Here is an 18,968-nt window from a genome sequence, read left to right as displayed (position 1 = left end):
TGTTCCAGGAACTCACACGGAAATACAAACTACTGCATTAAGTTTCAGAAGAACAGCAAGAACGGATTAACAGAAGAGTAAGGACATCATTCGTTTTAATTTCATCATCAAGTCCTCCTCTGAACAACATAGCTCAAATCGGGACGAGCACTGGTTAAGTAATCTACTTTACCAGCTAAAGAATGATATAGTTCAGGATGGGATATTAATGAACCATCAGTTGCTGTTAATTAACTTGAAATGTGAAGGAAGTTGAGTTGTTGCTTTGGAAAGTAAAACAAAAGGGCAGGCCTGCAGAAGATCTTTGGTACATGTAGCTTGAGAAAGAGTGGTACCATTGTTGTAGAAAGCCCAAATCTTTAATGCCAGAAAAAGAATGACGCAAGAAGGAATAGCATTTCAACTATAATAAGTGACTTCTGCATGTAATGAAGAAGTGCGTGACATACTGCAATTGAACCAGAATATTACAGAATTAGAGCTAAAACTTTACAATTTTGTAGAAGTTCAATTGGAAAAAGATTCATACAATAACTGAAATTGTTCAGTGACCTGAGCTACTCTTTTGCACATCTGTTTTAGAGAGGAGTCGGTCCGGGGTTAAGAAGGACCTTAAGCCAATCATGTAAGAAATATTTATATTATTGTAAGGAATTTACATTTATTCCTATAAATATTTCTTTCTCATAAAGTGGTCTATAGGAAACTCAAGAGTTGGATAACTTACCCGATTAATTCTGATGGACAATTAATCAAGTGGTAAATAAATAAGGTGAGATGGATGTGTTATTTTACACCAACTATGAGAAAGATTGTAGAAGGGGGGGGTTGAATACAATCTTTTACAAATTTAAAAGATTCAAGAATAATACACTAAGAACACAATAGACAGAAAAACACCAAGTATTAAAAATACGGGTGGATTGAATGATCCACCCGTGAGATTTTATATAGAAGAATCTGTGGATTGTTTTACAATTCGCACAGCTGCTGGTTCATCACTCAACAAGTTCTAACTCTCAGATTTTTCTCTCAAGTAATTTGAACAAGTTCAACTGATGCTACTAACTTGGTTATATACTCCAAGTTTTACAAAGCTTTTAGCTAGATTACAAAATGCACTCTAATCTAAAAACAATGCTGCACAACTTTGTCTTATGCATGCTTTCTGAGATGTCTTCATCTTTGACCATCATCTTGATTTGATCCAGATTGCATTGCATGAGATAAGTATGTTTCTGCTTCTTCTTTATTTTCCTAATTAGGCTTCCATGTCTATTTTAGTGTAATTCGATCCATGTGATTTGTCAGACTTAAGCTCTAGTCACTTTCAACTGCTCTTTGCTTCATCAGTTGAAAGTTCTGGTTACTTTCAACTGCTATTGACTTTATCAGTTGAATGCCCGGCTCATCAGTTGAATGAATTACAAACTTCATCAGTTGAATGCTGTTCCAGTCTCATCAGTTGAATTCCTCAGCATCATCAGTTGAACACTTTGTCTTCAGTTGAATGCTTGATTTTCATCAGTTGAAACATCATCCAGTCTTCATCAGTTGAATAGTTACATCTCATCAGTTGAATATCCTTCACTTAGATAAAATTACATGGCATTGGATATTTACAATTAGCCATCCTATTCTACCCATCCGTTGATAATTCCCAAAGACAAGAAACATAACAATTACAACTGAAATTTGATAAAGGTTCTAAGTAAGACATGTTACAAAATGTTTATGTTATCATCAAAAATTATTGATTCCTAACAATCTCCCCCAATTTATGACTGGAGAAGATGCAGACATAAATTCTACACTTGATGATAACAAAAACATTAATAAAATAAAATGCAGAATTTAAATACAAGAGTTAGAAAAGATTACAGATGATTATGCTCCTCTAGACTGAGCAGTTACTTGTTCCTAGAAGATCTTCTTCTTCTGGACTTAAGTTTTTCTTCAAGAATATTAATTTGCTTCTGAAAGATCCTGTAGAACCATTCTTCATCACTATCTTGTCTGTTGAGCTTGGATTGGAGAGTCTTCAGAGTATTCAAGCTAGCAACCTTGAGTTGATCTTTAGGTCTGAAAAATCTCCTAACACCTTGATTGTCCCTAAATTCCATAACTGGAGTAGGTTCATGATGAATTTTCTTTCCAGTGTAGGGAATTTTCAGCCTTCTTTGTAGACTAGCATCTGAGTTCCATTCCTTCCTGATCTCAAGGATTCTCTTTAGTACCATTTGCTTTGCAGGTGGTGTAAATCCTCCAGTCCTCTTCATAGATCCATATATTTTTGTTAGAGAACTGAATCCCTCAGAATTCAGAACTCTGTGAAGAGGCCAGATGACATCACCCTTGTTTTTGTAAGAGAATACCAATCTTTCAGGTAACTTTGAAGTTGCTTCTATTCCTCTTACTTCTTGAAGATCATCCAGCTCCAGCTCCAACTCAGAAATTTCTTCAATGTTAGCAATGATCAGATAGTCATCAGGATTTTCAGGTTCTTTTGGAGGTTTAGGAGGGTTAGCCATCCTCTTAGCAACAGACTTGACTTTCTTCTTTGGCTTGGAAGGTTCTTGAACAAGAAAAGCTGGAATTGGGATATCTTCCAAGTCAACTGGCTCCTCTTTTGGCATTATTGGCTCATCATGGAAGTTGACATCTGGATGTACCACTGTGGTGTCCTTGATTGGAGAAGAAGGCTTTGAGATAGGCTTTTCTGGCACTTCTTCTCTTCTCTTGGCTGCCTCAGGCATCTTAGTCTTAGATTTGACTCTCTTTTTCTTTGGAGATGATTCAAGAGGCAATCTTTCCTCATTTAAAAGCTCAGCTGCCAACTCCTCTTCCAGCTCAATAGCAAACCTTTCATCCACCTCTATTTGGTTTAAAGAGAGTTGGGATTCAAACTCCTCTTTTTCACATTCTCTGGCCACCTCTTCAGCTTTTGCATATGAGTAATGAGGATGGCCAGTTCCAATAAACAACTTCTGGCCTTCTCTGTAGATGATGGCAAAATGAGTCTTTAAGGCCACATCTGCACAATCTTTATAACTTTTGATTTCTTGGCCCAAAAGCTTGTATTCATTTTTGTCAGGCCTGGCTAATGGAAAGTAGATTGAGCTTGAGTCTTTTCCAGGCCTGGAGTAACCACAATTGTTTGGAAACAGAGTTGGCTTGAACTCATTCAGAAATGATGGCTCACCCTTCTCTGTCTTGGAGGGAATAACAATCTCAGGTGTGATTACCCTGAGAATTGTGGTTGTGGTTGGAAAAGAGATTTGAGCTGTGGTGGCTGTAGAAGATGTAGATGATTTCTTGCCCAATTGAGCCACTCTCTTTGCAATGGAGTCCAATTCTTTCATCCTTTCAATCTTTTGCTTTTCCCTTTCAGTGTGGAAAGGAGGAGGAATTTGACTGATTAATTCTGCAGGAGTTGGTAATTCTTTCTCCCCCTTTTTGTTAGCAGCAAGTGTAAGGGATGGACTGGGAAGAGAAGCACCAGAGGCAAGAAGAAGATGTTGAAGGAGTCCAGTCTGAATTCTTTGATGCTGCAACATCTCATCCATCCTAGAGTTTAAGATATAGACATTGCCTTCCAGAGCTTCTACTTGCTTTTCCAATTGCAGTTGTTTTTGCTCAGAACCAGAAATAGCTGATTTGACCTGAGCTGGAAGCTTTTCATCAATTTGTTTGGTCAGATCAGTCTTAACAGAGGCAATGAGACAATTGAGATGCTCTATCTCTTTCTGAAAGTGGAGAGATTGATATTTGTGAAGCTTGAGGTTTTCCAAAGCTTGACTGGCAATGGTGGCAGAGATGGCTTGAGAGGAGGATGAGCTTCCAGGTTGTGATTGAAGAATGGTGGAGGCTTGCCTTTCCAGCTCCATGCTGACAACCATTGCATTTGCAGACTGCATGGAGAGCCATGAAGGTAGAGAAGTGGTAGGTTGTTCACCAAGGGATTCCTCAAGAGCATCATTGAGGTCTTCATCACTATCATCATATTGAAAATCATCTCCAGCATTGGCAGGCAGAGCTGTAAATGCCTCCTTTGCTCTAAGCATAGAAGATGTAGTGTGAATTAGATTAAGGTGCCTCTCAGCTGCTTGATTGTCCAATCTGGCAAAATCTTGAATGGAAGACATTCCATGAGTAAAAGTCTCAGGGTCTAGTGAAACACCATCCAATATGGATCTGTATTCAGCTTGAAACTCTTGTTCACTAAACCCTTCACTGACACCTGCATTTCTCTCAATTTCTCTCTTTTCTTGCATCAAGGGCTCCCCTTGGCTCACCACACAACTCACCTCTCCCTCACTTACCCTTACTAAAGGGTCACTCATATCCTCTCCTTTTTCCTGGCTAGAAGAAAATGCCAGACTCTCCACACCCTCTCCTTTTGCCAGCTCACTAGGCTGCCTCTCCACTCCATAGCTCACTCCACTCAATCCTAAAAGTGTTTGTGCTACCATGTGATCAACTGCTGTAGAAGAAGGTAAAGTAATTGAGGTAGTAGCAGTTGTCAACTGATGAGAGACATCAGTTGAAACATGAGTAGAGAATGCTTTCAACTGATGAGAGCTGTTAAGCAGATCAGTTGAAGGACAAACACTTGTCAACTGATGAGGGAGATCAGTTGAAGAAAATGAAGAAATAGGTTTAGAGGCTGTGATAGTTGAGTCTGTGGTGATTGATTTTAATGGTATATCCACAGAGCACACTTTCACAAAAGAAGGAATTGGAAGAGAAAGATCCAACAAATCATCAAAATGATGATGATCAATCTCAGATGGGGGCTTCTCCATGAAATCCAAAGATGGAGAATTTACAAGTGTGGTGTGAATTAATTCCACATCCACAGAGGAGGTTGGGGATTGTGTTTGAGCAGTAGAGATGGTAAGATCATGAATATGGGTGATTGGTTGAGATGAAGAAGGGGGCTGTGACTCCACATTTATTGGAGTCACATCAATCTGACTTTGAGAAGTTAAAGGCATGAAGTCCAGAATGGATGCCTGTGTGTGTGCAGAGTGCTTCAGTTTGTCACTTCTTGGCTTCTTTCTCCCATAGGCTTTTATTGGTGAAGAAGTGGTGTCCCTCCCCCTTTTTGACTGTGTCCTTGACTGAGGACTGTTTTCAATAACAACATCCTTTTGGGAGGATGCTGCTAGGGATGTGCTTAAATCCATATTAACATCTACAGTCTTTTGGGAGACTGCAGAGTGGCTAGGCTGGTTAGCACTCACCACTCCATCCTTATCCTTAGGGTTTCTTTGATGATCACCCTTTCCCTCCCCCTCACTTCCTCCAATCACACTCCCCTCAGGCTTGTGTTTCTTAGTTTTTACAACAGATGCCTTTTGGGAGGCATCTGAGGTTGGTTTAGAAGACTTGGTTTTAGAGGGTTTTGCTACTTGTGTAGGCTGTTGATGGGCCTCTTCAACAGCCCTGATAGCAGAAAGCAAAGAAGTTGAGGGTTGAGAGAGAGTAGTAGGAAAGCCATGTACCTCTTTGTGCTTTCCAGCCTCCATTGTTGGCAGGTACACCACCTCCAAGGAGGGGTATAAATTCATCCTAAAGAGGTCTTTAAAGACTCTCTTTTCCTGCACAAAACTGGGAAGCTTGGCTTCCTTGTTAGTAATAACTAGCTTATCATTGAGATGATTAGCTAGCATCATAAGAAATCTGACATAATATATATTCCTAGGTCTATCAGTTTTATCACCTAGTTTCTCCCCAATTTCTTGGATCATCAAACCACCAAAGTTGAAATATTCATTAGTCAGGTACATGTAAAGCATCTGTAAGATCTGGGAAGTAAGGGCATTAAAATTACTAATTTTACCAGAAAATGCTTTAATAAATGCATCACATAAGTAACTCCATTCTCTCCTAAGACCCCTTCTTTCTATTTTACCTAAGGCATCAGTTGGCAAAACATAATTCATGGCATAAAGTAAATTAACCAACTGATTATCACTAGGCAAAGATAAAACAGTATTTTCAGGAATCTTAAAGCATGCTTTCATAACATCAGCATTAACAGAGTAAGTTTTATTATTGACAGAGAAAGTTAGAGTTTCATGCTCACTATTAAACTCTGCAGAGGTCCACATTTCCTCAACTATTTCATGGTAGATGATGGGAGCTTCAGTCATAGCATAAGAGAGCTGGCTTGACTTGATGAACTCCATCATCCTGTGATACTCTTTCTCCTCCACAGCTTTAGTATCCACAAATGACGCAAAGTTGTTCTTCTCATAGATAAACCCACTTGGTGCAGTGTACTTCTTCATTGGTGCCATTGCAGTTACAGAGAAAGCTTGAAGAGAAATTAGAACTTGGTTTTGCACAGAGAGAGAAGAGAGCTTTGAGAATTCGAAAGAGTAAGATGAAAAGAAATGAAAATAGATTAAAACACTTAAATACTTTCTCAGAAAATTGCTGTGATTGGCTGAGAAATTACCGTTGAGAAGAAATTACTCTTATTTATCTCTACAAAAATTACACACACGATCGTGTATATAAAGTAAGAGAGAGACAAAAGAAATTTCAACGGCTCAGATCTGATAATACTTTCAACGGATGAAATAAGCGCCTCTTTAAACTTCCTAGTCAACTGATGAAGATCAGTTGAAGGCGTCTTCAACTGATGTCATCAGTTGAATGAAAAACAGCGCAGGAGGATATTGTTTCAAACATCAGTTGAAACAATTTCACTAGTTCATCAGTTGAAATATTATAGATTTTATCCAGAATTATAATTAATTCAATTTTGATAAATCAAAATTAATCAAATTCTGGCTGCCAAATTACAGAAAAATTCACTCTAAATTAGGAGAAATTTAACATACCTAATTTACTTACCAACCTTGTGAATGTGGATTCATCAAGAGGCTTTGTGAAGATATCTGCAATTTGTTCTTCACTTGGAACAAAATGCATTTCAACAGTACCAGCCATCACATGTTCCCTTATGAAGTGGTATTTGATGTCAATGTGCTTGGTTCTTGAGTGTTGTACTGGATTTTCAGTTATAGCAATAGCACTGGTGTTGTCACAAAATATTGGGATTTTTGAGAGATTTAATCCATAATCAAGTAATTGATTTCTCATCCACAATAATTGTGCACAACAGCTTCCAGCTGCAATGTACTCAGCCTCAGCTGTAGAGGTTGATACAGAATTTTGCTTTTTGCTAAACCAAGAAATCAGTCTGTCACCAAGAAATTGACAGGTGCCTGTTGTACTTTTTCTATCAATTTTGCATCCTGCAAAATCAGCATCTGAATATCCAATTAGATCAAATCCAGAGTCTTTAGGGTACCAAATGCCAAGATTTGGTGTTCCCTTAAGATATCTGAATATTCTTTTTATAGCAATAAGATGTGATTCTTTAGGATCAGATTGAAATCTAGCACAGAGGCATGTAGAAAACATAATATCTGGTCTACTAGCTGTCAGATATAAAAGAGAACCAACCATGCCTCTATAATTAGAGATGTCCACAGATTTCTCATTAGGACTTAACTCTAATTTGGTGGCTGTTGGCATGGGAGTCTTAGCTTCTTTGCAATCCAATAAATCAAACTTTTTAAGTAGATCATAGATGTACTTAGTTTGATTTATGAATATACCTTCCTTTACTTGTTTAACTTGTAAACCAAGAAAGTAGGTGAGCTCTCCCATCATGCTCATTTCATACTGACTCTTCATAAGATTAGCAAACTTCTTGCAAAGTTTCTCATCTGTAGAGCCAAAAATTATATCATCTACATAAATTTGAACCAGAATAAAGGCACCATTTACATTTCTGTAAAATAGTGTTTTATCCACAGTTCCTCTGGAAAAATGATTATCTAATAAGAATTGAGACAGAGTGTCATACCATGCCCTTGGTGCTTGCTTTAGTCCATAGAGTGCTTTTAATAAAAAGTAAACATACCCTGGAAATTCTGGATCTTCAAAACCAGGAGGCTGACTGACATATACCTCCTCTTCCAGTTCACCATTTAGAAAAGCACTCTTGACATCCATTTGATAAACTTTAAAGTTGGCATGAGCAGCATAAGCTAGGAACATTCTTATTGCTTCCAGTCTTGCAACTGGTGCAAAGGTCTCATCAAAATCAATTCCTTCAGATTGAGAGTATCCTTTAGCAACAAGTCTGGCCTTGTTCCTGGTGACAACTCCATTCTCATCCACCTTGTTTCTGAATACCCACCTTACTCCTACAATTGTTTTATTTTTAGGCTTAGGCACCAGCTTCCAAACATTGTTTCTCTCAAATTGATTTAATTCTTCTTGCATAGCAAGAACCCAATCAGCATCTTTGAGAGCATCTTCTATGACTTTAGGTTCATCCTGTGAAAGGAATGCACTGTACAAACACTCATCTTGAGTTGCTCTTCTTGTTTGTACAGATGCATTTGCATCTCCAATAATTAGTTCAAAAGGATGATCCCTTGTCCACTTTCTTTGTGGTGGAAGTGATTGTCTTGATGATGTGGCTTCATTGTTGAAGTTCAGGTTTCCATGTTGGAAAGCTCCCCCTAAATTTGACATCTCATTATTTCTAGACTGATTGAAACTTTGAGACATTCTTTCAACTGATGATCCTTGAGGTGTTTCAACTGATCCCTCCAATGTAGTTTCAACTGATGCTTCAGTTGAATTTCCAGTTGCAGTTGTTCCTTGCACTAGAGAGTCATCAGTTGGGATATTAATTCCAGGATTAATTCCAACATTTTGAATAATGTCATCATCATCATCACTGTCATACAGATCACCTTCACCTTCATTTTCAAATCTGAGATTATCATGAAATCCTTCATCTGAGAATCCTTGAATCTTCTTATCATCAAAAACCACATGGATTGATTCCATAACAATGTTGGTTCTCAGATTATATACTCTAAATGATTTTCCATCAGAGTATCCAACAAAAATAGCTTCATCTGCCTTGGCCTCAAATTTTCCAAGATTTTCACCTTGATTTCTTAGAACATAACACTTGCATCCAAATACATGAAGAAAGCTAATTGTTGGCTTCTTTCCTTTGAAGAGTTGAAAGGGAGTTAGATTATGAGGTTTGGTAATTAGTGAGATGTTTTGAGTGAAGCAAGCAGTGTTCACAGCTTCAGCCCAAAAATAGGTTGGAAGTTGAGCTTCATTAATCATGGTTCTTGCAGCCTCAATAAGAGTTCTATTTTTCCTTTCAACAACACCATTTTGTTGTGGAGTTCTTGGTGCAGAGAACTCATGAGTAATTCCCTCTTCTTCACAAAATTCTTTCATCACAGAGTCCTTGAATTCTGTCCCATTGTCACTTCTTATCCTTCCAACTTTGACATCTGGATTGTTGTTTAATGCCTTGATATGATTGATGATGATTTTCCCAGCTTCATCCTTAGAATGCAGAAAGAAAGTCCAAGTGAATTTTGAAAAATCATCAACAATCACTAGGCAATATTTCTTCTTTGAAATAGACATGATGTTAACTGGTCCAAACAAATCCATATGCAAGAGCTGAAGGGGCTTCACAATTGATGAAAGAGTTTTGCTTTTGAAAGAGCTTCTCTTTTGCTTTCCTAGCTGACAAGCTCCACAAAGTCCATCTTTTGAGAATTCCAGCTTTGGTAGACCTCTTACCAAGTCCTTCTTTACTAACTCATTCAAGGTTTTGAAATTTAGATGAGACAATCTCTTATGCCATAGCCAACTGTCATCTGAGCTTGCTTTGCTGAGAAGGCAAGTGATAGATTCAGACTTGACAGAATTGAAGTCAGCTACATACACATTTCCTTTTCTTTGTCCAATCAGAACCACATTGTTGTCATCTCCTTTGGTGACAACACAGGCTGCAGAAGTGAAATTTACTTTGTAACCTTTGTCACAGAGCTGACTGATGCTAAGCAAGTTGTGCTTAAGACCAGACACCAATGCAACTTCATCAATGATGACATTCTCTCTTGCAATCAAGCCATATCCCATAGTATATCCTTTGCTGTCATCTCCAAAGGTAATGCTAGGGCCAGCTTTCTCCACAAACTTTGTGAGCAGGGAGGAATCACCAGTCATGTGCCTGGAGCATCCACTATCCAAGTACCACAAATTCTTCTTGTGGTTTCCCTGCACACATTTCACAAACAGATCAAGTTGATTTTGGTACCCAAATTGCTTTGGGTCCAGATTTGTTAGTCTTAGCAGCCTTTTCCACCTTCTCAACCTTTTCCTTGGATTGAATAGGTTCAATCTTTGGTTTTGGTTGAGAAACTGGAATATCAACTTTGTTTTCAAACACAGGCCTTTGAGTCATGCATAAATTGTTCATACCATGCAAGTTTGAATGAAATTGAGGCATGTTAAAGGCATTGAAATAAGGATTGAACATATATGGCATGTTAGGCTGAGAATAGAGATTGTGAGGCAATAAACCAGGCATCATATTCATAGCAGATAAATTCATGTGAGGAACAGATGTCATAGGAATAGGCAAGGATAAATTAGGAGCAACCACAGTTTTACAATTAGCAGATAAATGATTTACACTACCACACTTACTGCAGGTTTTCCTAAGAGCACTAGCATTGGGAGTGTAATTGGTGTGCTTGTTAACTCCTATTTTGCCATTTCTATTTCCTTTCTTCCTTTTAGTCTCCTCAGATTTATGCTCATTAGTATCCAAATTCTTCTTGTTCTTGTTACTAGAATGAAGAGTGTTATTAACACTATCACTGGTCTCAGAAGAACTATTCTCACCTTTAACAAAATTCTTTTTAACAGGACCATATTTCTTGTTAAGCTTCTTGAGAACATTCTTGTCAACTGATGAGTTTTTGTTCAACTGATGACTCTCATCAGTTGAGACTTTGTTCTTCAACTGATGATCATCATCAGTATTCTCATCACCTGAACTGTTCTCAGATATCTTAAGCACTTTCTTATTCCTCTTCCATTCATTCTCCACAAAGGTTTCTCTGCCTTGCATGTTAATGATATTGGTGGAAACATCTCTACCAGATTTCCATTTGGCAATGATCTCTTGTTCCTTATCAAGCTGCTTTCTTATGACCTCTTCTCTCTTCAGAACAACCAAGAGATCATCCTTGGCTGTCTGACACTCAATCTTCAGCTTCTCAAATTCAATAAATTGAGCTTCTAAGGCACTGTTTCTATCACTAAGAAAGGTGTTAGCTTCCTTAATTCTACTGTTTTCCTTAGTAAGAGATTTTAAAGAAACATGCAAATGATACAGTTCAGTAGACATTTCATTAATGGTAGCATTGCATTCATCTTTAGTTAACTCAACTAGGTTTGTAGTGAATACCTGACTACTGCTTCCAGTGTTTTCTTCTTGATCTGTGGAGTTGGCCATTAGAGCTAGATTGACAAACTCCTCCTCTTCATCAGAATCATCTCCAGCTGCCCAATCATCCTTTGTGATGAATGCTCTTTCCTTTTGTTTGAGAAGTTCATAATATTTCTTTTTGTAGTCAATGTTTTCACTTGACTTCTTCTCAACTTTAGGCTTTCTGCACTCATTTGCAAAGTGACCTGCATTCCCACAGTTGAAGCACTTGAATTTTGATCTGTCTACCATGCTTCTATCAGACTTGGGATTGCCTTTAAAAGATTTTGCAGAATTAAAATTCTTTTTGAATTTCAGTTTGGAGAATCTTCTTGACAGGAAGGCTAGATGCTCATCAATTCCATCACTTTCTTCACCAGAATCAGCTACTTCTTTCTCCTTTCTTCTTCCTTTGCTTGACTCTGAGCTCTCCTCTTTGACCAACTTCTCAGTTTCTTCAACTTGAGACTTTCCCTTGTCCTTGACAGTATCCTCCAGAGATGCAACTAGAGCCACAGATGAATGCCCTTTCTTTTGGCTTTTCTCAATCTCTTCATCTTGTTCCATTTCAAGCTCATAAGTCTTTAAGGTTCCATACAGTCTCTCTAGAGTATAGTCTTTAAATTCTTGTGTATTTCTGAGAGAGACTGTCATGGGTTTCCAATCTTTAGGAAGAGCTCTTAAGAATTTCAGGTTTGAATCCTTAACTTGATATACTCTTCCAAAGAGCTTTAGACCATTTAACAGTTTTTGAAATCTGTTAAATGTATCACTCAAACTTTCACCAGCCTTGAAATGGAATGACTCATATTGTTGAATCAGAAGCTGCATCTTGTTTTCTCTCACTTGCTCATTCCCTTCACAGATAGTCCTGATGGTGTCCCAAACTTCTTTGGCACTTGTGCAGCTAATAACACTATCAATCATTTCTTGATCCAAACCATTGAACAGAAGGTTCATGGTTTTCTTGTCCTTGTGCACCTCCTCAGTATCTTCTTGAGAATATTCATGGACAGGTTTTGGAATCATCTTACCTACCATGTCTTCACCATCAGCTCCCATGCTTGTGCAGACCTTCATGGGGACATGAGGTCCTTTTTCAATGCAGTTCACATAGCTTTCATCAATGGACAACAGATGCAGATGCATTCTCACTTTCCAGTGAAAATAGTTGTCTTTGTCAAGAACAGGAATCTTCACTCCAGCATCCTTCTTTCCCATCTTTCTCTAGCAGTGTTGATCTTTTTCCCTGTTTGTTGGGAACCTCGCTCTGATACCAATTGTTATTTTACACCAACTATGAGAAAGATTGTAGAAGGGGGGGGTTGAATACAATCTTTTACAAATTTAAAAGATTCAAGAATAATACACTAAGAACACAATAGACAGAAAAACACCAAGTATTAAAAATACGGGTGGATTGAATGATCCACCCGTGAGATTTTATATAGAAGAATCTGTGGATTGTTTTACAATTCGCACAGCTGCTGGTTCATCACTCAACAAGTTCTAACTCTCAGATTTTTCTCTCAAGTAATTTGAACAAGTTCAACTGATGCTACTAACTTGGTTATATACTCCAAGTTTTACAAAGCTTTTAGCTAGATTACAAAATGCACTCTAATCTAAAAACAATGCTGCACAACTTTGTCTTATGCATGCTTTCTGAGATGTCTTCATCTTTGACCATCATCTTGATTTGATCCAGATTGCATTGCATGAGATAAGTATGTTTCTGCTTCTTCTTTATTTTCCTAATTAGGCTTCCATGTCTATTTTAGTGTAATTCGATCCATGTGATTTGTCAGACTTAAGCTCTAGTCACTTTCAACTGCTCTTTGCTTCATCAGTTGAAAGTTCTGGTTACTTTCAACTGCTATTGACTTTATCAGTTGAATGCCCGGCTCATCAGTTGAATGAATTACAAACTTCATCAGTTGAATGCTGTTCCAGTCTCATCAGTTGAATTCCTCAGCATCATCAGTTGAACACTTTGTCTTCAGTTGAATGCTTGATTTTCATCAGTTGAAACATCATCCAGTCTTCATCAGTTGAATAGTTACATCTCATCAGTTGAATATCCTTCACTTAGATAAAATTACATGGCATTGGATATTTACAATTAGCCATCCTATTCTACCCATCCGTTGATAATTCCCAAAGACAAGAAACATAACAATTACAACTGAAATTTGATAAAGGTTCTAAGTAAGACATGTTACAAAATGTTTATGTTATCATCAAAAATTATTGATTCCTAACAGGATGGTCCTCTCTCTGTCTATATATATATATATCCACCTTTTCCATCAAAAGTGTTGGACTTAAGAATAGTGTAAGGGTAACACATAATAGATGTATATAGAAAAGAGAGAGAAACTCATTCATATCCATTGAAGCTATTGAAGCACTAACATACAAGACCTTGTTGCATTCAAACAATCATCACCATGTCGTCGGGTATGTATTCTACTTATCTGTGATGATCATACAGTTCAAGATCCGTGGATTCCTGTTACTGTTCCTGTTGGCGTTCTTTTACACTGTTCCTGATTATAACATATAGTGTTATTAGTTCATGGTTCTTTTATTGATTCTTACATGATTCCTTTTAATTATCTTACATGTGGTATCAGAGCCAACGGTTACAGAACGTATGATTGTTCCATCAATATAAGTAGTATCCATACATGATCAGTGTTATGATATCTGGACTTATAATCATCATCAATTAGTATTCATCTGATTATTATGTGTTTGCTATATGTTGTTATATATGATATATGATGTGTTTGCCTGGAGATATTATGTTGACTCCAAATTATGATTATAATCTCACATGGTGATATTTGGCTATTATGTTTTGTCAAATTTTATGGGTTATTTTGAGTACTACCCACAGGAGTACTTGGAATATTAAACTAATGAATAAATTTAAGTACTACCCACAGGAGTATTTAAATTTAATCTTATTGAAGGATTTAAATACTACCCACAGGAGTATTTGAATTCTGATCTTATGGAAGGTTTTGAGAACTACCCACAGGAGTGCTCAAAATTCTTGAACTGAAAGATTTATTTTATGTGTTACCTTAAGATTTGATTCTTGTATCTCTTTGCAGTCAACACAACTTCGGCTCTTAATTCTTACGCTACATCTATTGTTAAGCTCAATGGAACCAACTACTCAGAATGGAAAGAGCAAGTTGAGTTCTCATTGGGAGTTCTTGAATTGGACATGGCTCTCCTAAGAGATAAACCAAGTCCACTTACTGAATCAAGTACTCCTGTAGAGAAAAAGTTCCATGATGATTGGGAAAGATCCAATAGATTGAGCATGATGTTTATGCGGATGGTGATTGACACTAACATTAAGTCATCACTTCCTACCACTGATAATGCTAAGGAATACTTAAAGAATATTGAGGAAAGGTTCAAGACAGCAGATAAATCCCTTGCGGGAAAGCTGATGACGGATCTTGTAACCATGAAGTTTGATGGTTCTCGCACCATGAATGCTCATGTCATTGAAATGATCAACCTTGCTGCCAAACTTAAGAATTTGGGATTGGCAATGGATGATGCTTTCCTTGTCCAATTTATTCTGACTAGTTTGCCTCCGCAATATGAACCATTCAAGATTCATTACAACACTATCACGGAAAAGTGGAGTTTGAATGAATTGACTAATAAATTGGTTCAGGAGGAATCTAGGCAAGGATCACAAGGTATTAAGGCAGCTCATTTCACTCAAGGAACTGCTAAGCAGGCTGGGAAAAAGAACAGTAAAAGAACACCACTTAAGTCTGATGAGTCTGATCAACCATTAAAGAAGAAAAGGAAGGATAATGTATGCAAATTCTGTAAGAAGCCTGGACATTTCCAGGTGGATTGCAATAAACGTAAGGCTTGGTTCGAAAAGAAAGGTAACCCAATGGGTTTTGTAAGTTATTTCGAATCAAAGCTAACTGATGTTCCTTCCTCTACTTGGTGGATAGACACCGGTGCTAATGTTCATGTTTCGAATTCCATGCAGGGATTCAGTACGATCCAAATTACAAATCCAAGTGATCAGGACTTTATTTTTATGGGAAATAAAGACAAAGCTCCGGTGAAAGCTATTGGAACTTATCGTCTTAATTTAAGTAGTGATTATGTATTGGACTTGTTCCAAACACTTTATGTACCGTATATTTCCCGTAATCTTATTTCTGTAAGTGCACTTGATAAGGCTGGATACTCTTTTGAGTTTGGCAATGGAAATTTCAGCTTGTTTAAAGATTCCAGTTGTATTGGTTCTGGAATTTTGATTGATGGTTTTTACAAGCTAGAACTTAAGAATCCAAATGCTGAAATAAATTTTACCCTGCATGATAAAGAAACAAAGCCCAAGCCATCTAAAGATGACACGTACTTCGTGTGGCATAAAAAGCTGGGACATATATCCAGTGAAAGAATCAAACGATTAATTAAGGATGGTATTCTTCCACAAATGGATTTTAATAATGTTCCAGCATGTGTTGATTGTATTAAGGGAAAAACAACAAAGAACACAAAGAAAGGAGCCACAAGAAGTACTAAGCATCTTGAAATTGTACATACAGATATTTGCGGACCTTTTGATGTTCCGACTTTTGGAGGAGAAAAGTATTTTATCACATTTATCGACGATTATTCACGCTATTGTTATGTCTTTCTATTACATGAAAAATCTCAATCGGTGGATGCTGTACAAGTGTTCATTGCTGAGGCAGAAAGACAAACAAAAGAAAAGGTGAAAATCATTAGGTCGGATAGAGGTGGTGAATTCTATGGACGGTATGATGAAACAGGGCAACACCCTGGACCTTTTGCTAAATTTCTCCAAAAGCTTGGTATTATAGCTCAGTACACAACGCCTGGTTCTCCATGGCAGAATGGTGTAGCTGAAAGAAGGAATCGTACATATATGGAGATGGTTAGATCCATGATGAGTCACGCTAATTTGCCAATGTTCTTGTGGATGGAAGCCTTACGTACAGCCGTTTATATCTTAAATAGGGTTCCAAGCAAAGCAGTTCCAAAAACACCTTTTGAACTGTGGAAAGGATGGAAACCTAGTTTAAGACATCTCCAAATTTGGGGTTGTCCGGTTGAGGCTAGAATATACAATTCACAAGAAAAGAAGTTGGACTTTAGAACAGTGAGTGGATACTTTATAGGATATCCAGAAAATACAAAGGGATATCGAATTTACTGTCCTAACCATAGTACGAGAATAGTTGAAACTGGTAATGCCAAGTTCTATGAGAATAATGAGACCAGTGGGAGCATAAAGCAAAATGATGTGATCATTCAAGAAGTAAGGGTACCAGTTCTGCTACCTATTATTTCGAAAGATGTTGGGAATACCTCTAGGAATGAACAAGAGAACACTGAGGAAATCCCAATGAATGATCAGCCCCCTGATGAGGTTCTCACAAATGAAAATAATAATGAAGATTCATCAGAAATAACATTAAGGAGATCTCAGAGACAAAAGAGATCAGCTATTTCTGATGATTTCTTGCTTTATCTCATAGAAGCTGATGAAAATAAGGATCCAGTTTCTTATGCTCAAGCCACTAAAGGCCCTGATTCTGACAAATGGGTTGATGCAATGAAGGATGAATTAAAATCTATGAGTGATAATCAAGTCTGGGAAATTGTTCAACTCCCGCCGGGTCGTAAAGCAATTGGTTGTAGATGGGTATACAAAACCAAACGTGATTCTAAAGGCGATGTTGAACGATATAAAGCTCGACTTGTGATTAAAGGTTTTAATCAGAAAGAAGGCATCGATTATTTCGAGACTTTTTCTCCAGTTTCCAGAAAAGATTCTTTTAGAATCATCATGGCATTAGTAGCTCATTATGATCTCGAGTTGCATCAAATGGATGTCAAAACGGCGTTCTTGAATGGAGACTTGGAAGAAGAAATATATATGTGTCAACCCGAAGGCTTCATAATTGAAGGGCAAGAGCATATGGTCTGTAAACTTAAGAAATCAATATATGGACTAAGACAAGCTTCCAGAGATTGGTATTTAAAATTTCATGAAACCATTACAAGTTTCGGTTTCACTGAAAATGTTGTTGATACCTGCATATATCTTAAATTCAGTGGGAGCAAATTCATATTTTTGATTCTGTATGTTGATGACATATTATTGGCTTGTAGTGACCTTGGTTTGTTGCGAGAAACTAAAGATTATCTCTCAAAGAACTTTGAAATGAAAGATATGGGGGACGCTTCCTATGTTCTGGGAATAGAAATTTTTCGTGACAGAACACAAGGAATTTTGGGCTTGTCTCAAAAGGGCTATATCGATAAAGTTCTTAAGAGATTTAACATGGATTCTTGTTCCGCTAGTCCTGTTCCATTGCATAAAGGAGACAAACTTGTTCTTAAGCAATGTCCGAGGACACCTATGGAACGAGAAGAAATGCAGAAATATCCTTATGCATCTCTCGTGGGGAGCCTGATGTATGCACAGGTCTGTACCAGGCCTGACATTAGCCATGCTGTTGGCGTGTTAGGAAGGTTTCAGAGTGACCCAGGGATCGCTCATTGGAAAGCTGCAACGAAAGTTCTGAGATACCTAAAGGGAACCAAAAATCACATGCTTACATTCAGAAAATCAAATCATCCACAGATGATTGGTTATGCTGATTCGGATTTTGCTGGATGTCCTGATACTAGGCTCTGCACTCTTGGATATACATATCTTTTATGTGGAGGTGCCGTTTCATGGAAAAGTCAAAAATCTGAAATGATTTTCGGTTCCACCATGATGGCTGAATATGTGGCCTGTTATGAAGCTTCCATTCAAGGAACATGGCTGCGCAATTTTGTGTCACAGTTTGGAGACTTAAATTTTATCTCCAAACCATTATCGATTTGTTGTGATAATCAAGCCGCGACGTTCTTTTCTAAGCATGACAGGATTACTGATGGTTCAAAACACATGGACCTAAAATACCTGTTGTTAAAGCAAGATGTTAAACAAAAGAAAATTGTCATTGAGTCCATATGCACTGACTTGCAAGTGGCAGACATACTTACAAAAGGACTGCCAATTAAGACCTTTGAAAGGCATGCTGAAAGTTTAGGTCTCCTGGACAGTTCCTAAATTACTGTTATGTCGCTTGTTTTTATGTATATGTGAAAGACAATTACTGAGCTCCTAATGTATATATAACATCTGAAGTTTTCTGTTTCTTCATCATAAAGGTGTACACACTTATGTTTAAGATGAATGAAACATTAGGTGACCATTAAGCCATTCTCATTATGACCTGGTTGAGAAAATTGCAGATGTGGTAGTACATGGAAGTAAGCGTGTTGTACAATAACATGTGCACGCCATGACTCATGCATCTGTTAATCTATCAACTAGGGACTTGAAGAATAACTAATGTCTTTGTGCACATTCATGACATGTTTCCTATACGACCAAGTGGGAGACTGTAAGAAATATTTATATTATTGTAAGGAATTTACATTTATTCCTATAAATATTTCTTTCTCATAAAGTGGTCTATAGGAAACTCAAGAGTTGGATAACTTACCCGATTAATTCTGATGGACAATTAATCAA

At 37.5% G+C, this 18,968-nt stretch overlaps 1 protein-coding gene across 7 annotated transcripts in view; it reads right to left on the bottom strand.

The window, feature by feature from the left end:
* Window positions 1–7: 7 nt before the first annotated feature.
* The window catches only part of LOC108211102 (putative late blight resistance protein homolog R1B-16), a 28,331-nt gene continuing 9,370 nt past the window's right edge, over window positions 8–18,968 (bottom strand). For all 7 annotated transcript variants that reach the window (XM_064089275.1, XM_064089277.1, XM_064089278.1 and 4 more), the window contains 2 exons: window positions 553–625; window positions 8–448 (listed from right to left, as the gene is read on the bottom strand). In XM_064089275.1, the coding sequence (XP_063945345.1) occupies window positions 579–625 (47 nt within the window). In that variant the 3' untranslated portion in view covers window positions 8–448; window positions 553–578. The remainder of the gene's footprint in view (window positions 449–552; window positions 626–18,968) is intronic.

The sequence above is a fragment of the Daucus carota genome, chromosome 3 (assembly GCF_001625215.2).
Source record: "Daucus carota subsp. sativus chromosome 3, DH1 v3.0, whole genome shotgun sequence".
In the NCBI taxonomy this organism is placed as follows: Eukaryota; Viridiplantae; Streptophyta; class Magnoliopsida; order Apiales; family Apiaceae; genus Daucus; species Daucus carota.
This window is presented reverse-complemented; position numbering and strand designations above follow the sequence as displayed.